The sequence below is a fragment of the Athene cunicularia genome (assembly GCF_003259725.1).
Source record: "Athene cunicularia isolate RWA chromosome 21 unlocalized genomic scaffold, athCun1 chr21_part1, whole genome shotgun sequence".
In the NCBI taxonomy this organism is placed as follows: domain Eukaryota; kingdom Metazoa; phylum Chordata; class Aves; order Strigiformes; family Strigidae; genus Athene; species Athene cunicularia.
Window position 1 is genome coordinate 7,891,636 of NW_020799127.1, and position 22,129 is coordinate 7,913,764.

Below are 22,129 nucleotides of genomic sequence, written 5' to 3' on the forward strand. Positions count from 1 at the left end.
GGGGGGGGGGGTTGTGTGGGGTGTGCGTGCAGGGGGAAAGAACAGTAACTCTTTATGTGCTGGCATTGTTATAAGAGCTAATGTACTGCGGCTTGAGTGCAGTTTGCAGGCTGACATTACATGCCTTAAGAATTACAGGGGCACGTTAAGCTAAAATACCGTATTTCAGCAAAAGGGCATTTTGTTTTCATTTTCGAGCTTCTTAGCAGGTTTCTGTAGATTATAAGGAGGCTCTTTGCCGATCCCGCCTTCTCGAAGAACTTTTTAATCTGAAGAAGTCTGTTGACTGCCATTGGCATGCCATTTTGTAACTGCAGCAATTTCTGGGATCAAATAGGTCAAACCGTCCCCAGTCCACTTCTGCATGCGAAAGTTGTTTCAAAATTCAGACACAGCCAGCACCAAACCCTGCCCAAAGCATTAATACTTCCTCGTTGAACGGGCAAAGCTTCTTCAGTGCGGATGAGCTGAAAAAAAATGGAAGGGAAGAGCCTCCTTGTCCCTCTTCCTTAGCAGCAGAGCGGCGAGGCGGCGGTTGCGCTCGGGGTTTGCTCGGAGCGCGGCGACTGCGCAGAACCGTGGGTTCCTAGCGATGAACTTGCCCCTTCACGGCAGGTTGACGCTGAAAAGCCCTCCCGAAGCTGCTCCCCATCCTCTCCACCACGCTCGCAGGGGACTTTGGAGAGAGCTGTGAACTGAAGGCTTCGCAAACAAATCGCCTGCCCGAGGTTCATCCAGATGCCACGTAGCCAATGTGTGTTTTTAACCCTTTGAAGTTGAGTTCCTCTTCTTTGCTTGCGGAGGAGTGGGCAAGCTGCGCTAGGCACTACTTTAAGAAGACCCTGCTGCCTTGGAGAGGAAGATAAATTAAAAACTTCATTTAATCCTTTGGAAGGCTGAGACTGTAAAGTTAAGTCGAGTAACCTATTAAAATTTACAGTGCAAGGCATCAAAACAGAAGAAAAGTGCACACGTATAAAGTTTAAAGCATCCTTATAAAAAGCCGGAAACCTAACACTGCATTCCTACAAATTATTCCCTTAGCAAACATTTTTATTTCCAATTAGTAAAAGAAAAATTGCTAATTTGCTGCAGTTGGACAGGCCTGACGTCTCAATCTGCAAAGTGTCAGTGCTGTGAAAGGAAATGTTTCACACTGTGCTGGAGAGAGAGAGCAGCTCTAAAGAGGGTCAGGGCATTGGGCCCAGAAACCAGATTGACTGGCCATAGTGCTAAATTACTCACACAAGACATACATTGTCTGCAGTGCCAGCTACAGAGTACTCACTTTCTCATTCTTTCCCTTTTTTAGTTGGTGCTTGTGGGGGAGGTGAGGGATGGTAGGGTACAGCAGGAGGGGGACACGGAAGAGAAGAGGGAGGAGGGCTGCGTTCATCAGCAACCACGTGTATGGGCTCATCCTCTGCCTCTGTCTGAAGACAGAGACCCCGGAGGGCTGAACTGCTGCTCTGATCCGCCGGGAACGTTTTGGGAAGCGGTCGATAAAACCAGGCACCCTTTGTTACAGGCCAGATATCAGATGGACTGAGGTTAATGTTGTGCTGGAGATAAAGGCTCGGGCTGTTGATGAACAGCCCTTCCACATCCTTAACAAAACAAAGTGTCACCCAACAGCAGTGGCAGTGGTTTTTTAATGGTAGTAGGAGTATCCCCGTGTACGGCTGTGTAAGAGGAACAGATTTCTAGGATACGTCTGACCAGGTGAAGAACGTAATCCTTGAGAAGGGCTGGAGGATGCCAACGACGTGACAAAAGGGCGAGAGAGAGAAAGGAATGGGGAGAGAAGAGTGCAAGCCTGCAGGGACCTGGAAGGCGAATTTAAAAAAAAAAAAAAAATCTGTCTGTGGTTTTCCGCACTGTTGTGGTTCTCTGTTTAAAATACCTATGTTGTACGTATTTTATGGTCTCATCAAGATCCCTTGAATCCAAACACTCTTCTGAGTGTGTTGTAATACCTCAACCAGGATGTAAATCTGGATTTTTTTCGAAACTTTTTAGCGATCTGAATCGTCCCCCCTGACTGAAGAGTAATCACTGAATCTTGTCTGAGAGATTCAGGAGGCAGCAGGTTGGATTCTTACGGCTTCACCTTGATATTCGCCTGTGATACAGCCGTACTGAGCGGAGCTGAGACTAACAGATTGACACGGCTCCTTTTTATGTTACAGAGGCTGCTCTTTGAATTTAAATAATTATTTGTTTTATTAATCCTGTATCGGAAAAAAAAAAAAGACAAGGGTCAAGTTCACCAATAGTTACTGCTTTCTAAACGGCCAACTTATCTGCCTGTGAAAAAGTTTCTTGGGCTTTTGGTTCCTGTTTCCCCCTTGCTGCTCCCGCCCCACCTTTTGCTCTGGTTTCGTGTCTTGTGAGGGATCATGAACTGAAGATGAAACAGTGATACTGAAGGTGTGAAGCACTCGTAAGCTTTAGACGTTTCTTGGGTTGGTCCTGATGGGCAGTGTGCTGCAGCAATCCCGTTCGGAACAGGGATGCCCTTTGTATGGTTCTTAATAAACCTCCTGAAAGCAACGTTTTGGTTTGCCAAGGCAGTGGTGCCTCTTGTAGATCACCCTCAGCGTGCTCAACAGACATCTTAATTTCTCTTTCTACAAGCAATCAGCATGAGGCAAGCACCAATTTATTTGCCAATAGTCTTACATTTGGATGCAGAATTCCAGTTAATTTGGGGGACGAGACTAATTTACAGATGGAGCTTTTAGTTTAGCCTGGAAGGAAGCTATTGCACCTTGACATAACAATCTCCACAGCCCCTTGCCCAGCTAGACAGGTTCTGGGTTTCTTTCTACTGATAATCCCATCAGGACCTTTGTTTTCTGATAAAACTAGATTCCTTTGGAGAAACCTAAACACATTAGAGTCTCCATTACATCCTTTGCATACTTCTTCAAACCTGCCCTGTGCTTCCTGTGCGTTAAACAGAGCAGATGCCTACTCAGTTCCTCTGTGGCAGAGCCCGGTCCCGCCATCGCCGTTATTACTGATAGCTGCGCACAGCTGCCATGATAAGACAGTAACATTTTCAATGTGCCCCTATTAAAAAAAAAAAAAAATCAAAAAAAAATTCCCAACCTTGCCTTTAGTCAGATAACTGAAGTACAAATGCGATGGTTTCCTTCTGTCGAGAGTGAAGACGCTGTTCTTCAGAGTCAAACAGCTGCTTCATTCACGTGAATCCCAGCAGGCAGTTCTTTATGATCCGCTCCGCAAACAGCGCTTAGTTGGTGTGAGTGAAGCAAGGGAGAGAGGAGAAGCGGTTTATTTTGGGTTCCAGGTTTGAATGTTACAGGACGGAAGGCCAAATCTGTGTTTCCTTTCCGAGACAAGCCTTTCACAGCGCTCACTGCCAGAACAGGGAGCTCCAGCACTTTTTTTTTTGCGTGAAACCAAGGCCATGAGTGAATCCAAGAATTAGTTTCCTTTGAAGAGGCACATTCTTGCATCTAGTACAGGAAGGAAAGGGAAGGAGAGAGCGATTCAAACTTCTGGGAGGATTTAGGAAGTTTTTGTTGGGGCTGGGTGGAAAGATCTGTGAGCCATAGTCTGTACTTGAATGAGTAAGTAACCGCAGTCGCTGCCATTTCAGTTTTCACTCTCTTTGCCTTTTCTGGGATAGAACTTTGCCCCGTACAATTCGAAAAGTTATATTTAAGAAGAGACTTGTATGGGAAGCAGCAACAAATGCTCAGAAAGTTCTTCCTTTTTTGTTTTTAACGATCATTATCCCGCTCGCCAAAGGCTGCAGAGTGGGTAGTGGTGGACCAGGTGTCTCGGGCTGCCCGGCTCCCCGCGGCCTCGCGTGTGCATTTCCGCAGTGGGGAGGGCACTGGGGCACAGTCGGGGCTGAAGGGAGTGGTACTCACGGCTCACAGATTTTTCAGGGTGACGGAATTCGATTATTTCTCGAGTCCAATGAAATAAAACCCACCGAGTCCCCTTGAGTCACTCGGTCGTTTTTTGTTGCTGTGTCAGCCGGTGAAAAGGGAGCGTGGGCCGGGGGGCACGGGCTGGGCTCGCTCCCCGTGTGCGCAGACACGGATGTACCCCCGTGCCAGAGCCCAGACAAGGGCTGCGGGACTGGAAGCAGCCCAGGCACTTTGCATATGCAAACACCTTCACCTCGGAGCTGCCGCCCGTCACAGCGGCACGTTCTGTCGGGCAGGCAGCGGCCACGGAGCGCCGCAGGAGCCCTCACCGCGGAGGGCGGCTTGGAGTTTGTTTCCGCGCGTCTGGGAGCTTGGGATGTGTGCTAAGGAGGGAAGTCGCTACCTTCCATCGTATGGGATTTCCTGCTTTTTTTTTTTTTTTTCCTTCCAGGTCTTTAGCATCATCCTTCAAGCCAAAAAAATACGTTCTTGTTCTCAACAAATTGTTGCTATAATTACAACTCTGCACAGCCACACAGAGATCCTTTGGAAACCAGATGTCCCATTTTCTAACCTCTGCTGCAGGGGTAGTGGCTGGCCACATAAACTTTACAGTACATATATTTATCTTTTTGTGGAAATAGCCTTGATGTTCAGAAACGGCTAAGCCAATTGGCCTTGATCTGTAGTTATAAAAAGAATTTGTCCTAATTCCCCGTTGCTTGTGGTCTTTCTCATCGTGTTTTTTCTCAGCGAGCTTCACAGTTCAGTGAACCGGCATGGGCCACCCCTGACGTATGGCTGGGAGCCGTGGGGACCCCCACGTCCCGTGCTGGAACACAGGGTCTGGCAGCAGGAATCTCCCAGTGAGTTTTCCGGAGCCTCCTCATTGGCAGCCGGTGCAGGTGCTGCTGCCATACCAGCGTGAGGGATTGTTCTTACCGGCTCTCCCAGGTCAGCCAGGACTGGGCCTAATACTCACAAGGGAGACATTTAATAAAAACCCCGGGCGTTGCAGGGATTGTGTCGCTTGTTATTCTGAGTTGACGCCCCAGAACGACGTCCTGGTGAACCCGAGCTCTTAGAGAATTAACTTCCCAGATAGCGGCAGGTCAGAAACTCGCGACAGGTGTTCACCCCGGTTTGATGACCAGATTTAAGCCTGGCTTGCTACATTCCGCATTCTCAAGTAGGGCCGACGCTATCAAATGGAAATGCCACTTTAGTGTTCGCCCTTCCCTCTCCTGCAGGTTTGCTCTGGGTTGTTAGATACTTGCTGTGGTTCCTCCCTGAAGCTGCTCACGTTTCGGTTCGTGTTTTAGAGGTTCCTAATACATGGAGAAACTCTAAAGAACTTCGGGCTTTGCCAGGGTGGAGGTGGAACGTACCAAATGTAAAAGAGTTAATTCTGAGCTGAGCTGTAGGGATTTTGTTTTTCTTTTTTTTCTTCCGTGATTGTTTTTTACTCGGATAGCTCTGTTAGTTATAGCAGAGGGGACAGTTACACTACTGAGAGATAAGCCAGGCTTCAAAGTCTGAATTGGTGTGTGTATAATTCTGAGCTTACTGGGGTCAAAGGTGTTTGCATCTGAGGAGGAATGACAGCCTTATTGTTAAGATTAGGTCTAAGGAGCTTGAAACTCAATTTCTAAATGCCAGAGACTGTGTGATTTGGACACGTCACCTAATTTCTTGTCTCGGTCTTGTCTGTAAAATTGGGATAGTAATCCTTCTCTTTTCTCGCTGTTTATCTGTTGCGTTCACTTATTTCGCAAGGTCTTGTGGGCAGACTCATCTTTGTATTTTAGGTATCAGCTAGCACACTCGGGCTTCAGACTTTTGTCCTGGGTGCTCCTGATAATAAATGGTGGGAAACGTGATCAGGCTTAGTGTCACATCAGGAAGTTCGGTCACAAGGTTTTCTGACGTGGTGCTTCCCCATTGCTTGGAAATATCAGATGTGGGGAATAATGGAGGAAAAAATGGTCCCTGTCTCAAACTTAAAGTCAGTGACTTATCACCACTGGATTTTATTTTTTTTTCCCCTTGAAAATGGTGGGGCTTGTTACTGAGCTTCTCTCGGTCTACCTGCTTGAAGAGAAGTTTTACGTATTTTTCTTCATAGCTAGCAAGAAGAGTACAGTGAGAGATTTATGATTTTTTTTTTTTCTCGTGCTAATTTCCTGCATTTCACACGAAACGCATCGCTTGTTGAGGCTGTACGTGGGTTTGAGCCACATTTGCTTTTTGAAACTGAACCAAACTGTGCTGTGCTCCGGAGAAACAACAGCAGTGGAGGCTGGTGCGAGGTTGTCCGGCCACATAAGGCATTTCTTCAAGTAAATTATCAGATAAAGGTCAACTTGTGTCACCTTAACCATGACGCAGCTAACAAAAGCGTTGTTTGTGAAGCAGCTGCTGATTATCATTGGTGAGCAAATGTCTGTGAATTTTATAGCTCCTGTTATCTGAAACTAATAAAAACACAATGCCAGTGACGAGTCGAAGGTCATCCCATCTCTCTGTTGAGGTGGGCAGTACTCAGCAAAGCTCAAGATTACACACACTTTTTGATTAATATAGTCGGTAAATAAAAGTTTTTGAATGAGGGATGTAAATCAAGGATGTATTCTGTCCTTCCATTAACACTTAAAAGTTTTCCTTTTCTATTTTCACATCGCGCTCCAGAAGATAACAGAAAACACGTAGAGTGTTTCAGACTCGATCAGGTGCCATTTCAGCTAACCAAGCACCGGGATGGTTTTGAGCCACTTTTGGAAAAATCAGATTTAATGGAAAATCTATCGAAACAGTCAAAACGCTCACCTTTCAGGGAAGCCATTGTGCCAAACGCAACGTAAACAGACAGCAATAAATCACCATGCTATGCGCCTCAAATAGATAATCAATTTAATTGAAAGCATCAATAATCATAGTTTGACATTTATTACCCTGTGGATGTTTTATCTTTTAGGCTAGGGGACAGCGGGGCAATGATGAATGCCAGTTCTGCCATGGAACACAATTATGTGGTGCAAGGAGAAGGATTTTTATATTCTGTAAAAAAAAAAAAAAAAAAAAAAAAAAAAAAAAAAAAAAAAAAAAAAAAAGCAGTCAAATTCATAATTGAACTGGGTTGCACAAAATCTCTGGGAAATAAATGCATAGACCTCGAATGCGCAGAACCTGAATTCTGGTGTTATGGCTCACGAGATAAGGTTGCAAATGCTGCTTTGTGTATTCATTTTATGTGAGTTAGGAGAGCAGTGCTGCGGGGCCAAATCTCCCTCTGCAAAACATCTTTTTTTTTTCATACATGCGTAAGAAAGAGAACCTAAAGTAAGGCCGGATGGTTCCTTCTTTGTCTGTGTTTTGTTTGTGCTCATTGGTCACTTCACTGTGCATCCTCAACGGTGAAAAACCCTGTAAAAGTGACGCTGGTTGTGGAGGCAGGAGGCTCCGAGAGCAAAAGAGGGCTGGAAATGTTCTCTCGTGCTCATTTGCCCATGAAGCAGGAGCGTTCCTCTTCACCTGAAGAATGTGGAATGCCTGCAGAACACCCGCCAGTGCTGTCGGAAGGAAATAACGGAGGAGATGTATCTGCTGAGCTTGGGGAAAGCCCCCAGCTCTGCCAGGGTTGCGTTGCGTACAGCTGCTCCTGACACGTCCTGGAAGGCTTTCAAGAATGTGAAAACCCCAAACTTTTAAACCTTAGAGCTGTGGAATAAGCTGTTCCAAAACCCCTAAATTGTCTGTGTTAGTTTGAATCGAGCTTAATCAGTCGAAGCAGATATTTCACCTTTAGTTTTGGTTTTGAGAACTCTTGCTTAGATAGCGTTTACTTTCAAAAGAGCGAATTAAACACTTGGTACTTTCACCAACTAGCACAGCCCGGATGTCCTGCCGTAAAGTTCTTTTTTTTCCCACTTTTTATTATTTGAACCAAAACACAATTTAGAAACCGTGTGGGCTGGCAGATAACGCCCCCTGTCATTACTCTCCTGGCAAAAGTGAGAGCACACAAGTAAATCTCTCGAAGGTGAGGGGGGTTAATCAAGTTGAGCTCCTGGCACAGCTTAGGGTCAGGCAGGTTAGTGCTTTGGATATAATTTTAATGTTCTTCTAGTCAAAAGGCCAAATGTCTGCATTATATATTTTTATTCACAATCGAGAATTATATATTATATTCACAGTTGTGAATTATAAATTTATAGTCAGATTGACAGCCTTGGTATGGTTTTATTCTTGCTTCTCTGCTTTATTCCGCTGCTCATCCTGATACCAGAAATCATCATTTTATTGATTTAAACAAACCAAACCGACAAATGCAAATCCCTTCTGCATTATAAAAACTCACATCTTAAATACATTGGTGATACTTCGGGAACCTGGAGTGGGAGGATGAGATGAGGAGGTGCCTTCTGAGAAACTGAAGACCCCCAAACTCATCCCAGCCTCGAAGTCCCTTACGGATCTGCCTGGACGCCAGCACGAGCTGCAGCACGATGCCAGATGCTCAAAGCAGCAAAACCGCCTTCGACAAGAGAGGTGTGAACCTCCAGTTGCGGATGCTGCTGCTCCCCTGTGGGAAAGGCGCGATGCTCCTTCCACAGCTGTCCCTCCGGTGGGAGGAGGAGCAGCCGGCGCCCTCCGACCCGGCGGGTTTTGGGCCGTTTCCAGCTTGGTCCGAACAGGTGCCGTGGGCGAGTGGGGGGAATCACGGCAGCCTTGTGCTAATGAGTTGATCCTTCCCTTCCTTTAGTCAGAACAGGCCCCGGTGACCCAGCAGGACAGGCTGACGAGCGCTGGGGACTGCTGCTGCTTTTGCCGTGCTTGCTTTACGCTTTCGCAATCCCGAGAGGCTTCGGGTGTTGGGGAAGGCAAGAACCAAGTTTCTGAGAATGTAAAACTGCTGTTACGTTATTCCCACAAAGCAGCAGTTTCCGTGATGGCACATTGAGGTTATTTGGTGAGGACGATAGGATCTCTTAACTGTCTCAGATCAGCGGTTATTTACTTTGGGCTGGCAGTGAAAAAAATGCTTTACTTCATTAAACCCTCTTCAATGGCTTAAATCCGTTTTGTTTCCAGCATCTGGATACATTATGGACATTGCTTTGTCTATGATCTATTGGTGGTAGGTTTTAAGACATAAACAGAAAGGCTATTTGGCAAGATCATGTACGGAGCCATCTTTTAACCTCAATGTTCCTTTTGGCACAAGATTAAAAAACTGCTTGTAATCAATACTCCGAGCTGGATCTCCCAAGATTTTCCTCAGAACTTTACTTGGAGTGTTTATTAACAGTAAGGGCTGTGTGTGCTTTTCAAAACTTTTAATGAAAAAAAAAAAAAAAAAAAAGGCGAATCCATTTTAATTCTGATAGCAAACAACTGGCGTTACCACGGATAACATACAGAGTTGTAAAAAAATCTCAGATGATTGGGCTTAAAGTCTTCTGCAGATATTTCAGAATTTTCTGAGCAAACTCTCTGACAGCTAGGACCATTGCTTGGAGCTTGCGGTCAGAGCGGGGGGAAGCGTTTTGTCAGGTGTCTCTTTGAAGCGGCTGGCTGTGAGGTCTTACCGAGAAGATGGCTCATCGAGAAAATGCGAGCAGAGAACGGTCAGGTTCTCTGATCTCAAGAAATTAAGTGCTCACTGTATTTATAAGCTCTTTTCTCGAGTGATTCACTGTCTCTTTTCATCAGCGTTCGGTCTAGATTAGGGCTTGCCTCTCCCTGGGGAATAAAAGCCTGGTTTGGTCTCGGAGGGCAGGAGTTGGTCCTGGTGCTGCTGGTGTTCCTAAAGAACAAGCCGACCTCGTTTGCCCCAGTGCGCACACACCTCTGTACCGGAGGGATGGATCCTCCTGTGAGTCCCCGTTGCACTGGCGCTGCGATCTTGCTGCTCGCGGGGTGTTGCCCTCACACCTCCGGCAGCTCACCTGGAAAAGCTGGTAAAAAGAACGCAACCAAGAAAACGAAAGCACTGTAGCCTCACGTCCGGGAGGAGCTTTTTGATAATCAGGGGCGCATCAAAGCTCTGGAGAAAACAGACCGCACCTTGTTCCTTGTGGTTCGTGAGACTGAGGCTGTGTTGTGTTGTATGACTGTCCACCTCAGCTTTCGTGTACCCTCCCGCTTCACTGTTACATGTACTCTTAAAGCAAAACAAATGCCAAGTATCTACAGAGATCAAAGTTCTGTCTCTCACTCCTGAATTCTTTTTACTGCCTTTGTTTTAGGAAGGTTTGGAAATGGGACCAAACCAGCTGACGCTCTTGTAGCCATGAAGTATTATATCTCGGTAACTGCAGACTTGAGAAAGTGAAACTTCCTTCCAAGCTCATGACACACAGCACAGCATACGATACGCCGTCATAGATTTATTTTCAGAAGTGATTCATATTTATTGCTTATAAAGATGCTCTAAAGATTACCTTAGCTTTAATTTTTTTGTAGCCTGCAGTTGTACTTCTCCGATTTGTCAATTCCGGAAACGTGGCTGGTTTACAAACCAGATGCACGGTGAAGACACAGGCACTCAAGGTGACACTCCCTCCAAGGAAACACCAGAGCTACACCCAGCCCTATTATGCCCTCGAAACACAAATTCCTACCTGGGGAAGACATCAGCAGCCCAAGAAAAAAATCCACCAACTTATTTCCATTTGGACTCCCTGAATTCCTGTCTCAAGAAAATGCATTGAAATTGCCACCCACTCTCTGTCTGGCTGATTAAATAAAATGTTGACCTTTTCCAAACACAATATTATCATTCCAAGCATAATATTATCCAGTCCTGTCTGAGATTGTTTCTACAGCTCTTAAAAGGGATCTCACCTTGCACCCCCTATCCATTCAGATAAAACAACGCTGTATGCTTTTTAAATAAGAAACTGATTGTGCCGATGTCTGAGGTTACTCCACAGAATAATTCCTTATTAACTCTTCTTTAGAGAGAGCATCATTTGCTTGATATTGCTTCTGAATAAAAGAAGACAAAGTGCCCTTTTCTGTCCCTCCCTTGTTCTCTTTCGTTGCGCAGAACATTCCTACAGGGAATTCCTCTCCAGGTTAACGTCCCAACTCGGAATAGGTACTTACTCCCTGTTTGAGCAGCCGTGTGTCCCGAGGACAAGCGGCGAAGGAGTGGTGGCAGAAACTGGTCCTTGTGGTTAGCACAGATCATACCGCGAAAGAGACGTTCTAGTACAGGAAATTCCCCTCCTGTTCAGAGCCCATGCAAGGCTCGTCATATCTCCAGTTCATCAAGGGCTTATTTTGCTAAATTAAGTGAGAGATAAGTGATGTAAACGTCCTTGAAGCTCTCTGTGGCAGGCACCCGGGGTGGCTGCACTCGTCACCGTTTTCTTATTTTTCTTTCAGAAACAGATTGATCCTGCAAAGGAGCCCTGAGTATCTGCATCTTCCATGAAAATAAATAGGACTCAAACGTCTCATAATCAGCCTTATGTTTCTCTTCCAGTTCTTCTCAGGATTTAATGGGCCATTTTTCTTACTGCATCACCCCGACTGACTATGACCTTGTCACGTTAAAGTGACGGTTAGGTTATCCTGCTGATGGGTATCAAGTTGACATATCCCATCCTTTCTGTGGGGGTGCCAGGCAGGGATGCATTCCCAGACAGGCTGCGCTCCCCCTGGACGGTACCAGCTCTTAGAGGGGCTGCTGTTTTCATTCCTTCCTTTCACAGTGGGAGCAGCAAAACTAAGCCGCTAAATGAGACAGTGCATTTCCCACTTTGGACTTTTGAAATTGGTGGGAACGTCGCATATTGGCTTTATTTTCCTTCAAGTGTGATTAATGATCAAAAATCTACATGTCAGAGCTTAGCTATTTAGCTTTGCCGCACTACTATGGTTACAGTGCAGGCCATTACTTTGATGGAACGGAGGATAAGCTCTAGATATAGCTGCAGTTTATTGAGCTGGATTTTTGGCAAATTCTCTGTGCAGTGAGTTGCAAGTTGGCTTTTACGTTTGGGCTTGTGATTTGACATGCTTGCATGTGGGGAACTAGAACGCTTTCGGTGAGCTCAGCAAAGTTGTGTGTTACTTGGGCAGAGAAAAGACTTGGCTTTTGAACCAAGACAGGCAAGCATGCTTATGAAAAACATTATTTGTTATATACTCTTAAACTGTGGTTAAAAAAAAAAAAAAAAAATCGTAATTCTTATCAGTGTCTTTTTAGGCTGTGAGGAAGAGAATGAACTGAGGTCATTTTCCTCTGTTCTTTCTCAATTTCTTAACTGTATAATTATTAGAGTTAAATAAGGCTGGAGGCTCTATCATTCCGCACGGGTGATGGGAGAAGCCAGAGCCAGCTGGCCCTGCTCTGTACCTTGAGACCTAAAGAAGAAAATATTTTACCTTGGTCCGCCTGATTCTAGTCCTTCTCTTCGGCAACAGGACGCGTGGAGAGATCCAAGTGCTGAGGCTTTCCTGTTTCCTACAGCGTTGGTGCCAAGCAGTTCCAGCATCAATGTCAGGACTTTGTCTATGCTGAAGGGGGGTTCGTAAGAATAAAGAAATAGCGTTGATGTCGCCAGATAGGTTTGAAGGTGCTTCATCCGCCACTGAAGGGAGAAGGGCAGGAAGTTTTTGAAAGTCTTGCCCGCGGGGTTGGAAACGAATGCCACCCCAAGGGATATGAAGACCGAGGCAAATCAGTCGATTTGCTGTGTATGAACCTCACCCGCAGGGAGGTGTAAATGACCGGTGTTCGAGTAACGACTTCTTCCAGAGACTAGATGGCATATTGGTTGAATCCGTTTCAATACACTTCATTTTGGGGGTACTCTCTAAGATATCCTCGTCGTAACAGGTGCGATCAGATACTAAGGTCTGAGTGCATTGCCATCTATAGATTTATATGTCGACGTGTGTCCTGGATAGAAAGGCTGCAATTTAATACGGAGTCTGAGCTCTTCAGCCAAAGCCCAGAGGTCCCCATACGTCAGATCAAGTGCGTGTCAGCCCTGCCATTACAAGAAGATGTATAGTCTCTCTTTATTTACTTATGATTATTACTGATCATCTTAACAAACAGGTTATCAATATATGAAGTAGAGGGGAAGTTCGTTTATATTATTCTGTCAATATCAAGGTCATTTTTATAACTAAAAAGGGTCGAGAACAAAAGATAGATGGATCGGATATGACTGGAGCTAACCGTCCAATCCATTTACGTTGCTGCAAACAGCAGGGCTTTATCTGTTAACCAAAACATTACCCTTCACTCTTCAAGATGATTTTTTGCTCAGATAATAAATAGCTCTAGCTACATTAAGTGATTGTGTTATGTAGTTCTGTGGCAGACAGAATTTAGAGTTGATGACCCTACGCTTCCTTCCTACTACTATTTTCCCTACGGTTAGAGCGGAGATGTAACTGGTTTGCAGTTCAGAAACACATCGTGTCAGAGGATCACATATTTTATTTAGCATAAAAGTCTTCTGGGCACATTCCCAATTTTGAAGACGAACAATCTGAGTAAATACAGATACAGTTCAGTACTTACAACTTCTGTTCTAATCCTTAGATTGTACACACTGCTCGGTGCTGGACAGAGAGAGAAGCGTCCCTTTTGGTTTTTTTTCAGAATTCAGTTTTATCGTAGAATTTCCCTTCAGGAAAAAGGGAGTTCAGGATAATATTTGTAAGACTATTTTAAAAAGAAAATCTTAATTAATTTGAACTTTACCTTGTGTATACTGTTACGCATTTCTTTTCCGGGAGGCGTTTCAAGAAGCGAGCAAAATACTAGACAGAAGACGTACAGGCTTACATTGTGAACTGGGACTTACTCTGTCAAGAATCACAATATGTTGCCAAGGGGGGGGGATGCAGTGCTTGTGCCCTTACGATGTAAATGTTTTGTCTGTGCTCCAGAGTCCTTCAAGATCTCCTTGTCTGTAGTTGGTAAAACCTGTTTTCTTCGAGCAGTAACAGTAAATAGATGGTTGCTAAAGGTGATGTTGGATTGCAGAGACGGAGAAGGAGGATCGAGGGAGGCGCCACGTGAGAGGGAAATGTGTCTCTAACTTGACTCCAAGGAACGCCATGTAATGAATGAAACGCGTTTTCTTTTAGCAAAACTGCCGAACTATCAAGTGCATTTCTCATGCTCATTAACACTGGACTTTAAGAACCCGATAAGAACGCAATATAAAATCAAAGAGCCCCTAAAGACTGTGAGATTATATTTAATACTCTCCTATCACCAGTCCCTGAGTGCTTGGCAAGAGAAACGGTGACATTTTCTAATCAGTACCCTCTCTTATTTGTCTTGGCTGAAAGTCTCAAGTCCTCAGCTTATTGAAGTTATTACAAATGCTCTCCATTAGATTCTGTTTAACTTCCTGCTATTTGCAGTTGAACTCGATCGCAATGTCATGGAGGAGCTACGTCTTTCAGAAGTGATACAAAAGTTGTGGTACCACGTATGTAACTTGCATGTTTGTTTTCTTTGTTCTTAAACATATTCTTAACGTTTGACGCTCGTGCTTCTTCACGTTAACTACCCCCCGACGTTTTCCCGCACCTTTCTGGATCACAGAGGTTTGTTTTGCGGGGTAAGAAGGTGCTCTGCCTTACTAAAAGGTGACTTGGGATGTTCCTTTCTTCTGAACACCCTTCGGAATCACCTGTAATGCTTCACCTCTGTGAACTGCATTTTATTCTCCTGAAAGGAGAGGCAGAGAGGAGGAATTCCTCTGCAAAGCCGTACAGGACGTGAGCGAGCGCAGAGGTGTTCCCCGCGGCAGATGACCAGAAATTTTGGGCCACGGATCCCTTCTCATTTTGAACGTTTTTTCACGCAGCACTGTACCACCTTCTTGTTCAGACCTTCTGCTGAGAAATAAATGGTTATAAAATGGTCTGCGGGGCACATACCACGGCTTTGCCGACTGTTACTGATCCACAAACCACAGTTTGGCTGCTCTACAGTGTTCCCAATTGTGCTGGGGTTGCCCTTAGCAGTGAATGGTTGGTTTATTCTTTATACTCTTTTCAGCCCTTGGCTTGTTCCTTGCCAGTCAGAGTCGTGCTGTTCATCCTCCTTCACTCACCAGCCAGGAAAGGAAATTCTTCCTCTCAGACAAGAGCTTTCCTCCCTTTCCTCTTAATTCCGGGCACATTCGTTTCAAATTCCCAAGGCAGGATATTGAAAGTTTCCTCAAGCTAATAGGGCTTCACAAATTTACTTGGTATAAAAAAAATTATAAAATTTTGGTAAATTGTTGTCCAGAAAGTGCTATAAAAGCCCCGTGTTTTAAAAAATATGGCTAATAGAAAAATTCTGAAGCGCTGAACCGGTTTTCTGTGGGTTCCTTCTCCCTCTGGCTTTACTGTGAAAGAGCATCATCTCTGTGACTTGGCTTTTGTAGGGCGGTTAGCTGTTGTGTTTTAAAGGGCTGTTCCAGCTCCTGAATGCCAAGTTGAACAACACGCTCCCCGTCATCACGAGGGTGAGCCCGTGCAGGGGTACTTGCAGCTTGTCTTGCTCACCTTCCTTGCTCCGAACTGCAGAGGGGGTCGCAGGGTTCGGGCAGGCACGTTCCTCCGCAGTTTGCACAGCGATGGGACGGGTTCCTGGTGGAAAACCAAGGGGCAGCAAAGAAACACAGCGTAAACCTGGCAATCCCGATTAGGGGGTTTTATAGGTATTTTCTTTAATACGGTGCTCAGGTGGTTCTTCTGTCCTCGTGAACCCACATTGGTCTGTTACCAACGATCTTGTATGCACAAATGGCATTATAGTGCTTTTTAATCAACTTCAGCATATATAATTTCTGACCTTTTCCATAGCTCCACCTCGGGATGATCGTGTTTTAAAGGTGTTCCCGGGCCGGGCCTTCCTAGCTGAGCGATGCATTTATAAAGCCCAAAGCATCACCTATCAAAACTGGGCATCAATCATTGCAGCGTTTAAGGAACTTCAGGAAGCTCAGATGAAGAGTGTCTCCGTGCTGGGAGGTAAAAACAGATGTGCAAAGTCCGGGTGAAAATGTTTACCCGGAAAGCATCTGGATTAAAATTAATGTTGAGGCAGCTCGTTCCCTGCCAGTACTCAAGAGCATCACAAACTGGATTGAAACTCTTAATGCCTTTTGCACAGGCTGCTGTGGCTGATGCAGCACTATTGGCCATCCAGGCAATGTTCACACAGAGAAGAGAACTGATAGTGCCACTGCTGTGTCAGGACTCGGTAGTAGCATTGGTGACAATAGATCAGATTATTAATTATTCCGGTTTATTCAGTTGGGAGGCTCCAGAGTCGTCTCAGTAAGGGCAAAAGTTTGAGAATTTTGCCGCTGATTTACCGTATAACTTCAGGCAACTCCGTCTTTGGGCCTCGGCGTATAGGCGTTTTAAGTAGATATTTTTCATCCACAGAGCGTTCAGAGCTTACAAAATTTGCTGTTTAATTTTTTTACACTGATGTAATGATTGTTTGCAAATCAGCCCAACAGCTTCCGTATCGACCCTGTGTGCCGTTTGAAGTTCTGTGCTGTCCAGGGTGATGTTTGTGTTCGGTTACTGATGTATCCAGGCTCTGTGACGAAGGAGTTTCCGCGGGGTAGCAGTGAGATTTTTGATAACCTATAAAAGACCTTTATATATGATGCCCAACTTTGTGGAAGAACTAGAAAAGCCACAGCTGCTGTGACAGTCTTGCATTGGGCACAAATCGGGTTTTTGGTTTCACTTCCAAGATCGGCACATTGTCAATAAATAAACAAACCCTTCCTGGTTGTGCCTTTGCAGTCTGCAGTTGGCAGAGCTGATTCTCATGGCAGAGCCGATTAGCTCTTTGCTGCTGCGGCAACAGCGTTTGCCGATATAATGAGCGATGGCTTTTCAGGTCTCGGGCAAATAGTGACAATGAGAAATACTTTTTTTTTTTTTTTTATTGTCCTTGTGTACCAGTGAGAATGTTATTGTGATATTTGCTAAAGCCAGGTGGAGACGGGCATAAAGTTGTCACGACGCTCTGTACGTGTTAGAGCCAAGTGAGCCACCACGTACCAGCAGCCAGTTGAGAAGATTCGGGTTTTTTTCATTCCAAAGGCCCCAGCTCCCAGCTCGACCCTCCGCTGCAGCGGCTCCGTGGGGAGCATCCCCAGCACGCTCCGTCCTCTGGGGGACACCGGGGGGGCTGGAGCACGGGGCTGGACCAGACACCTGAGAGGGGTTTCATGTGCCAGGCTGGAGGTGCTTTGTGCTCCTGGCCGCCGTCCAGAAAAGCACTTACGCACGCGAGCATTGCTGCTTCTATTAACTTCACTGATACTACTCGCTTAAATACCTGACTGGGTCAGGGCCAGCACGCTCAGGACTTTGCAGGATAAAACTTTTAAGGAATAATCAATGAAAAGTAGGAAGATTTGTAGCTTAGTAGCAGTGTTCTCTCCTGAGCCGAACAGGACCCGAGGTGCAGAACGACGGAGAAGCGTGTGAGGCCGTGCGTGCTGTCCGTGGGTCGGACGGGAGAGGAGCCCCCACGGAAACACGCCCTTGGGTTTCACCTGGTGCCCATCGCAGCCCGTCAAACGCTTTTCCCTGCTCGGGGACCGTTTCCTGGAGGCAGCAGCCACCGGCCTGGACCAGGATGCCGTGTCGGGCGGCTGTGGTTGCTGTGCTGGCACGAATGTTTCCCAGTAGCACAGTGGAGATGTTTTTTAAAGCCCGTAATGAATTGGCTGGAAGAAAATGTTTGCTCTGCTTGTGGTGGTGTTGGCGTGTGCACGGGGTGACGGTACAGTCACCGCATCTCAGCCACGCGGGGTAACTTCCCTCTTAACCACAGCAGATTAGGCACAGGAGGGACATCGCTTGCGATTTCATCTGAAGTATTAACGTGAACTTGTGCGCAAGTAAGAATCAGAGGCCCTCAGCTCATTTAAGGCAAAATAAACGTTTCTAAGATCGCGGGTTTTTTTGTGATCTGCTGCACGGCGCTCCCTGAGAAGCGGCAGGTGTAAGGCGGCGAGGGTGGCACAACCGGGGCTCCGCTGTTGCGAGCGATGTCCCCGTCCTGCTGAGCTGGGCCGTTGGGGTGCCCGGGGCGGTTCCAGGGGGGCAGCTGGGGCAGGGCGGGCGCGGACAGCGGGGCGCTGCTCTAAACCCTGCTTAACTTTAACTCTGCCTGACTTCAGCGGGGATGTTCTGAGGTCTGACCAAACAGGTGATAAGGAAGAGCAAGTTACAGAAAAAAGCGCTGTTATCTGCACAGAGACTGCTGTGGAGTTACTGGTCGCTCTGTTTCCAACCCGGAGCTGGTGTGGAATACTTCTTAAAAAAATCAAGATTCACAATGATACAACGGGGGAAGGTTCTACTCTGTCGTCTTCTTCACCGTTAGACTTTGCTGAATGCACCAAGCCAGGCCTATTCAAGTTTTGGGGTGGGTTTTTTGTAGTGGGTTTTTTTGTTGTGTTTTTTTTTTTTTTTTTTTTTTTTTTTTTTTTAAATGACAGTTTATCTGAGCTCACGTAATGAATGGATAACGTTACTATTTACATAAGCTCATTGTGATCTGTCTCGGTAATGTAATCAAATTAGGGTTAACTGCAGCTGGAGAATGCCAGCTTGTAAACTGTTTTTCAAAAAGAATCACATGGTGTTACTTGACATGTTTAGTATACATTCAGGAGGCTTTGCAAAAATTATAGCACATCCCGGACTGATGTAACTAAGTCGGGATCCTTTTACCACCAGTTCGCTGAATCCGGGTCATGAAATCCGTCAGCGGTCGGCGGAGACCCACCTCCAACAGCACGAGTTGCTCTGACGTGGCTGCTGCTGACATGATGTCTTTCTTTTGGCTAAAATCAACGTATCAGTTGATAGAAAAAGCATATGGTGTAAATTTTGAGTGCATTTTAAGAACATCTGTGTTAACTGCAAAAGCGCAGCCCGCTGTACACGTCAAGCGCTATATTTAGTCTCAGGGCATTCGCACAAGATGAAGTCCAGCCTGAGCTAAAACTACCCAATGAGTAGATTTTCAAAGTATCTCTTGTTATTCTTATTAATAAACATCGCATCTGGTACTTACTTTCCCTCCTTCGCCCCGTCTCATTTAATTCGGAGGTGCTGTTTACACCACAGTGGTGCGGTCACCGAGTTCTTCTGCTGCAGAGCCCGATCCCACGGAAGGTCTCTGCCCCTCCGAGCTCACAGGGTGCCAGCACACCTGACCCGCCCGTTGAATTTCCACCTCTCCAGAAGGGTGCTGTCAGACAGGTTTCATTCCAAACTGGGAGTTAGAGGAAGACTTTTGACATTTTCCCCCAGCCCGGGGAGGCTTCCGAAGGCTCTGGGACAGCCCTGGCCGTGGTTTGGCAGCCGGAGGCTTCGGGTTCTGTCCTCTGCCCCTACACGCACACGCTACCCCCCCACACCCAAGTCCCCAAACTATTTCAGCATCAAACTGTCAACCTGCTCTACCGACGTGGGCAAATCGGAAATTCAGGCACATTCGGGTTACGGGCCGTGTCCAAGCTGATGCAGAAAGTTCGCGGCAGAACCGAGTCTCACCCTGTTGCATTTTGGACATCATCATCTTTCTTTTTTAAAGTCCCGCGCAAAGGAAGGATGGAAAATGCCATCTCAAAAGAGTTCCCAATCTCCCACTGCTGCTAAAACACCTTCTCCCGCATGTAAATATTCTGACAGTTTGAACGTGGAGATGGTTCCACTGAAACTAAAATTCCTCATAAAATCAGGGTTTGTAACCCCAGAAGTTCTGTAATAGGAGGGAACTGGAAAAAAAAAAATAAAAATTCACCTTGTCAAAAATCAGCCATTTTGAAATGCTCTGAATGAACTGTTAGATAAACAGCCGCTGATACTTTTCTGTAGATGTGCCATTTCTGAAGATGTATGAAACACGTTTTACAGAAATTCTGTTCTCGAAGAATTTTAAAATCTGGGATCTGCTGTGAATTGAAGGGAAAAAAAATAAAATAAATACTGTTTGAGAAACAGAACTTGCCCCTTGAGTGCAGATCTATCCAAACCAACAAAAGGAAGCTTGTGTTGGCATTTAGATTCAGACTCAGGAATTCCTGACTCTTAAGCCTGTTTATACAGAACTATACCACAGGCCAATTTGCACTTCATTTTCTTTTTTTTTTTTTTTTCCCCTCTACGTTTATGGTCATGTTGAACGGGTGGATTATGCACTCTGAATGCACATACTTAACCAATTGTTTTTAAAGATTTTTTTTTTTTTTTTTTTTTTTTTGGAAGCAGCGGTGTTCCGTGAAGGCTTTTAAATCGTTTAGCATGGGCATATTTATATTACAGCTCTGGAAGTCTCACGGCCTAATCCTCAAGAAGGCTTTTGGGGGTCGCTGGCTCCCCGTGGCAGTGCCGGGAGCCTGAGGACACTCCGCAGCTCCCCGGTAACTCGGCCTCTAACTGCGCGTCACAGATATTTGACTTTCAGTCATTCCGTGTGCACACGCGAGTGCAGGAACACACAGATTTTTATTGCTCTGGTCTTCACCTCTTGGTCCTATTTGCTTTCAGCTACTTTCTAAACCGCGCTTTCAGTATCTATTAGAGCTGTTGTAAAATACAGAACGGTTTAGGGTTCTTGCTTTTTAAAGCATGACACGTTGTTTTTACAGCTGAGCTTGGAGATGTTTGCCAACAGTTTTGAAATCTGTAGATTGGTCGATCTCACCTGGGCATGGTCAGAAGGGTCCAAGAACTTTGTGCCAAATCCTCAGCTGCCGAGACACTGAACACAGCCTCCTTGGCTTTTTTTTTTTTTTTTTTTTTAAATTTTAGTCTGGGTTTCCTTGCATTTCGGTCTCTTGTTTCTTGGGGCTTTTTTCTGCTCCTCTTTGGTAGCCAAAATACATTGCCTGGGCTTGGGAATCCTGTGTTTAACCTTAGGCATCTGAGATCCCCTCTGAGGTCGGTGAAACTACTTAAATACTTGGAGTCCAGCTGCTCGATCGAGTCCGTGCAGAGTGCGTTTCCCCTGATGGGGCCATCCGCTGTGGTAGAAGGTTTAGGTACTTGACCTCCCAGCTGTCCCAGATCTCATCTGAGGTAGAGCACAGCAGCGTTCTAATGACCTGTAGCACCACACCGCTCTTGGAGGAGGAATTAAAGACCTTCGCTGAGGGAGCGAAGCATCCCGTGCCCCGACCCCACGGGCAGTCCCTGCTGCTGGGGTGGAGCTGCTGGGGTGCTGCTGGCTGAGCCCCTGGCCGGAGCGTTTGTCCAGGTGAGGTGAGAGACGCCTCCAGCATCGCGTGGGGACGGTGGCATCGGGCCCGTCCCCGTGGCCGTTCCTGCGACGCTGCCCGGCGACAGCCGGAGCCGTTGGGCACCTGCTCCGGAGGGACTCGCTCCTGGAGAGCCCCCAGGGCTCCACATCCTCCTAGTGGCCTTGTGCTAATCACCCGCCACCTCGCAGAGAAACACGTGTTCTCGTCAGCCAAAGCTCAAGAAATTACTTATAGAAGCTACAGAAAACCTGAAAATGTCGGGGAGAATATAACAGTAGTTGTGGTGTAAGCCTTCCATCTAACTTCCAGAACATCCGTGTCGCTCTGTTGCAGTTGAGAGTTTTGGCCTTGAATCATCATCATCATCATCTTTGTTATTTTATAACATTCTTAGATGCAATTCAACTTAATTTTTTTTTTTCTATTTTGTTTTTTCTCTAGCAAATACTGACTGATCCTGAGGTGACCTCCCAAGAGGGCAATATAAAAAAGGTAGGATATGGATCAATCTTACGCAAGTTGTTTTACTGTCTGAAATACACCTAGACGCTTTTCTCTCTTCTTACTTTGAACAAAGGTGTGTATCGCAACAGTGTCGTAAAAGTTTTCCAATATTTGGCGTTGCTTTTTTGGATTAAGTATTGTGGTTCTGCTGGCATATTTTTCTGTCTTTTTGTGATTCCAGTATTTATGAAAAAGAAAATAATAGTTTGAAGTGTTCCTTGATTCCGCTACAATATAAACAGCTGCCAGTCCAAATCGAAAAACCTCATTTACCTCTTTTCCAGTAAAAGAAAATGTTGGTCCTTTGTTACAAGTGCTAAATTTTTAGAGGTCACTTCACCATGTAAATGTGGCTTATGTGAAGTTGAAGGGAAAAAGGAATAGGTATATGAAAGGATAAAATTTAACTCTCATGATGCATTACCGGTGCTTTTC

At 45.7% G+C, this 22,129-nt stretch overlaps 1 protein-coding gene across 1 annotated transcript in view; it reads left to right on the top strand.

Annotated features, from left to right (window-relative positions):
- The window catches only part of PRDM16 (PR/SET domain 16), a 257,410-nt gene that overhangs the window by 77,539 nt on the left and 157,742 nt on the right, over positions 1-22,129 (top strand). The window contains exon 3 of the mRNA XM_026862888.1: positions 21,632-21,682. Within this exon, the coding sequence (XP_026718689.1) occupies positions 21,632-21,682 (51 nt within the window). The remainder of the gene's footprint in view (positions 1-21,631; positions 21,683-22,129) is intronic.